Source organism: Penaeus monodon, chromosome 26 (assembly GCF_015228065.2).
Source record: "Penaeus monodon isolate SGIC_2016 chromosome 26, NSTDA_Pmon_1, whole genome shotgun sequence".
Taxonomy (NCBI): domain Eukaryota; kingdom Metazoa; phylum Arthropoda; class Malacostraca; order Decapoda; family Penaeidae; genus Penaeus; species Penaeus monodon.
In genome coordinates, this window is record NC_051411.1 from 9,379,710 (window position 1) to 9,384,709 (window position 5,000).

A 5,000-nucleotide genomic window follows, 5' to 3' on the forward strand; every position below is an offset into this window, starting at 1 on the left:
CCTTTTCTCCTTCCCCGTCTTTTTTTCTGTAATGAGCGAAAGTAAAAAAAAACGAAAAAAAAAATCAACAGTAAATGGTCCTAACACATAATTTTTTCACCTAAACCACACATTTCGTTTTCTATGGCGTGTTTATGGTTATGGTAATTATTGCACCCTTCGAGCCTGTGAAAAGAGAGAGAGTTCCTTTACAATTAGGCAAAGTGTTTTCGCCTCCGAGTGAACAGGTAAAGGTGCACTGCTAACAGGTGTTGGGGTGGGAAGAGTTTCACAACGTAAGTACTGTGATTAAAGAAAAATCGAGTTGGGTTTACATTCCGTTTTCTTTCACGTTTTGCTAGTGGTGGTTTTCACTTGCACTGATGATGATATTATTGTTAGTTTCATCACCGTTTTCGTTATTTTTCTCGTTCTTATCACTATTATATGACATCCTTAATACCATTATCATCATCACCATCATCATCATTGTTACTGTTTAGTCGGCAGTGTTCTTGGTGGCGGTGGTATATTCATCAATAATAATAATCATGATTACCATTTCTTATTATTATCGTTCCTTATTATTTTATAGTTGTAGAAGTTGCTGCTGATGTTATGACTGCTACTACAGCTATTTCTATTACTACTAATATCACCGATGTCATCACCGCAGAAATATACATAAACCAAATACTACTTTCCTATGTACGCCTTTTACTAATGTTCCCTCCGCCTTTCTCGTCCTCCAGGTGTACGACTACAAGTGCGAGGCCACCGAGAACGACCCCGACGCGGACTGTATCTTCGGGGTGGCCGGGCAGGACTACCCAACCCTCCACCAGGTTCCCACGACCTCCTTCCAGTGCCAGAGCCTCCTGCCGGGGATCTACGCGGACCCCGACGCCGCGTGCCAGGTGGGTGGCGGGGATTCGGGACGGGAGGGAAGGTGGGGGTGGGGAGGGGGGAAGGAGGAGAGAGGTAGGGAGGGAAGGTGGGAAGGAGGGTAATGGAAGGAAGGATAGAAGAGAAAAGAGGGAGGGAGAGGAAAGGAAAGAGGGGGAGGAGGGGGGAGGGAAAGAGGGCAAGGCTAGTGAGGGGAAAAGGCACAAGGACAGGAAGAGAGGGAAGGAAAGGCGCACGAAAAGAGAGAGAGAGAGAGAGAGAGAGAGAGAGAGAGAGAGAGAGAGAGAGAGAGAGAGAGAGAGAGAGAGAGAGTGAGAGCTATACACATTTAACGTAGGGTTGGCTATGTATGGTTAAGCGTAGAAAAGCCAAGCCAACTGAGATTGAATTCGTGGTCTCGACCTTCCCCAAACAAGAGGTCAACAGAGAGACATAAGGTCAGGTGTGCCACTGGGCATGTTTGCGGACAACTGGGTCAAGGAAGATCCGCATTGCGAGGTTGCTCGTGACACAAGGCTCGTCCAGATTTTTTTTTTTTTATTAATCGCGCGTTGAAATCTCTTACGTGGAAGAGGATCATTTTCTTTGTATTTTCACTTTTTTTTCTTTAGTCTTATATACTGAATGCGTATCAAAGTAAGTCGTGTCAAGAAGTCGTTTCTGGAATTCCCATTCACGTCAATAATAAACTTTTTTTTCCACAAAGATCTTATCTTAATTTAATTCAAGAATATTCAGGAGCCAAACAACCCACAAGCAGCAACAGTTATGTTCATTTGCGACCAATGTAGAGAATAAACGAGTCAGAATGAATATCTTCACAGTTTAAGTGAAGATATTCATTCTCATTCACGTCTTTTTTACATACACTTCAGGAAAAAAAATTAAAAACTTCATGAAATTTTCTCAGACACTGATACTCTTGAAAGTAGGAACGTGGCGACCTCAATGCTCACTATATAGCTATCTTCCTGCTTCCGCCTCCCCCTTCTGACAAAGGCACTAATAACCGTGGCTCTTTATGGTTCTTATCTGTGCTTATCACTTCCCGCAATTCACTTTCCTTCTACTTTCTAATCTACTGACTCTTGAAAGGTGCTCTGTCTCTCTAAGGAGTCCTTTGCTTGGCTAGAGATTGCCCTTTTCGTTTCGCTCTGTCGTCTGTATCTCTCTCTCTGTCTCTCTCTCTCTCTCTCTCTCGCTCTCTCTCTCTCTCTCTCTCTCTCTCTCTCTCTCTCTCTCTCTCTCTTTTTCGTCTCTCTCTCTCTCTCTCTCTCTCTCTCTCTCTCTCTCTCTCTCTCTGTTTCATTTCTCTCTCTCTCTCTCTCTCACATTTTTTTCTCTCTCTTTCTTTCACACACACACACACACACACACACACACACACACACACACACACACACACACACACACACACACACACACACACACACACACACACATATATATATATATATATATATATATATATATATATATATATATATATATATATATATGTTTGTATGTGTAACCATATATCGATTCCTTTCACTTCGCCGAGCCTTTACTGCTGTACTCCCCCCCCCCCTGATGGTTCCCCGCTTACTCAGTCTTCCATAATTCTCTCTTACTCAACCTTCTTCCGGGTCAAAGGTCACTCTGCTTCCAGTGACTGGGCGCATTGACTCTGTCGTGCTTTCCCTGTGTCGAATGCACCCACACACATTTACGCACATGCACATATGTGTATACGTACTTATCCACACAGACACTTACGCAGACACGTACATAAGTCCGTGCTTGTGCGTGCAAGCGCTTAATGCGTGAGCTTGTATACATAGATCGTATAAGTTAGTATGGATGTATGTATTATCATTATTATAAGTAGTAGCGGTAGTAGTAGTAGTACCATCATCATCATTATTATTATTAGTAGTAGTAGTAGTGTCATTATCATTATTATCATCATTATCATTATTATAATCATCATCATCATCATTATCATTATCAGCTACTTTTACCCATATAAAGTCACGCTGCCTTTAACCGCAAACTTCGCTCTCAGGTGTACCACATGTGCCTCCACGACGGCAAACTGCACTCGTTCCTCTGCCCGAACGGAACCGTCTTCAACCAAGAGTATTTCATCTGCGACCTGTGGTTCAACGTGGACTGTGCTCGGGCTAAGGACTTCTATTCCCTCAATGAATACATCTATAAGGATCCTGAACCTAAGGAAGCCAAGATTAGTTACGTGTAAGAATACTTCGCTCGTTCCGATGCACCGAAACCGACGAAGCATTTTCGAAACAAAGCGGAGTCAGATTTCCTTATGTTTGAGTGAATGGATATTATAATATATATATAATGTGTATGTGTGTATTGTATGCATTTTTATACTACTTCATCTTGTCTTCATGAATGTATGTTTTTTTTTTCTCTCTCTCTTTTCTTTTCTTTTCAATTCGGTTTTTATGGATATACCTTTCTTATTGCTTCATAACGAGAGAGAATATCATCATAATTTTTAAAAGTTCCTGTGTTTAGATATATTATTTCACTATTATGCAATACATAGCATATCAAATCGCCTTTATTTTCTCTATTGATTTAGCATATAATCAAAATGCTAATCATCAGCCAAGAAATAATATATATAATATAAATAAACAATAACATATCACACCTTTCTTGAGATAGGCTGGTATTCGCATGTTTTATCCCTGGTTCTGTGATTCTTTTTTTAAATGAAAAAAAATCAAACTTCATCAAACATCAAATGTGAAAGTAATATTTGTTCACGAAAACATCGGTTGTTCATCACTGAACAAATGCTGCTTCTTTGCTGTGCCAAGAAAAGTTATTTTTGCTATGGAAGTCAGTGCGCATAAAAACTGGATTTTTTAAATCATTTCTCATCAGTAAACTAAACGTTATTGCTTTCGATATTATCATTATCACTATTATTATTACTTTTAGTAGAACCATATTATTATTGATATTATTATTATCTTTGTATTATTGTCATTATCATCATCCATCACCATCATCCAATATTATTATTGATAGTATTAGTATTATCTTTATCATTATTATAACTATTATTTTTGTAATTAAGGTTATTACTGTTATTTCTATACTGATATTATTGTCATTATTATTATCATTTTTAATATCATTACTATTATTATTGATATCATTATCATAAATATCATCATCATCATTATCATCATTACCATTATTAACATCACTTTAAATTTTGATTTTTTTATATGCGTATTAAAGCTGATCTTCTTGTCTTTCATTATCAATTAGAAACAAATGTATAACTTCATTAGGCCAAATTTTATTGATAAGTGTTTCTCTGTGTTCTAGATTAGGTCATTATTTTCCTTCCCTTTAAACTTTTCTTTTTTTTATACTTTTCTTGTTAAGTGAAATTGTATGACTCATCCATTTCCATGCTTCTGTTTCAACACATTGAAAGGTTTTCTCTTTTCCAGTTGTATATATATATATATATATATATATATATATATATATATATATATATATATATATATATATAATATATATAATATATGATAGATGATATATAATATATATATACATATATATATGTATATTAATATTTTATATATATATATATATATATATATATATAATATATATTTTTGTGTGTGTGTGTGTGTGTTGTGTGTGTGGTATGTGTGTGTGTGTGTGTGTGTGTGTGTGTGTAGACACCCACCTCATTCCCATCTACACACACACACACACACACACACACATACATATATATATATATATATATATATATATATATATATATATTTATATAAATAAATATATATATGTATATATAATATATGTTTGTATATATGTATGTATATAAGCAGTTATCTATGCGAAAATTCTTACATTTCTCATATTCTTTTTCATTTCACCTTTCATGTGTCATTAAACTATTTCTTCACTAAGAATATGACTTGAATCCCGTCCCTGGAGTCCAGTGTCTCAACGGTGGCCCAGTTACCAGCTATGTAAAGTTAAAATCGATATATATATATATATATATATATATATATATATATATATATATATATATATATATATATTATGTTTTAATTGTGTAT

At 36.0% G+C, this 5,000-nt stretch overlaps 1 protein-coding gene across 4 annotated transcripts in view; it reads left to right on the forward strand.

Annotated features, from left to right (window-relative positions):
- LOC119589889 (U-scoloptoxin(01)-Er1a-like) overlaps nt 1-3,913 on the forward strand; it is a 13,383-nt gene extending 9,470 nt beyond the window's left edge. For all 4 annotated transcript variants that reach the window (XM_037938525.1, XM_037938527.1, XM_037938526.1 and 1 more), the window contains exons 4-5: nt 732-896; nt 2,933-3,913. In XM_037938525.1, the coding sequence (XP_037794453.1) occupies nt 732-896; nt 2,933-3,127 (360 nt within the window). In that variant the 3' untranslated portion in view covers nt 3,128-3,913. The remainder of the gene's footprint in view (nt 1-731; nt 897-2,932) is intronic.
- Nucleotides 3,914-5,000: the final 1,087 nt, after the last annotated feature.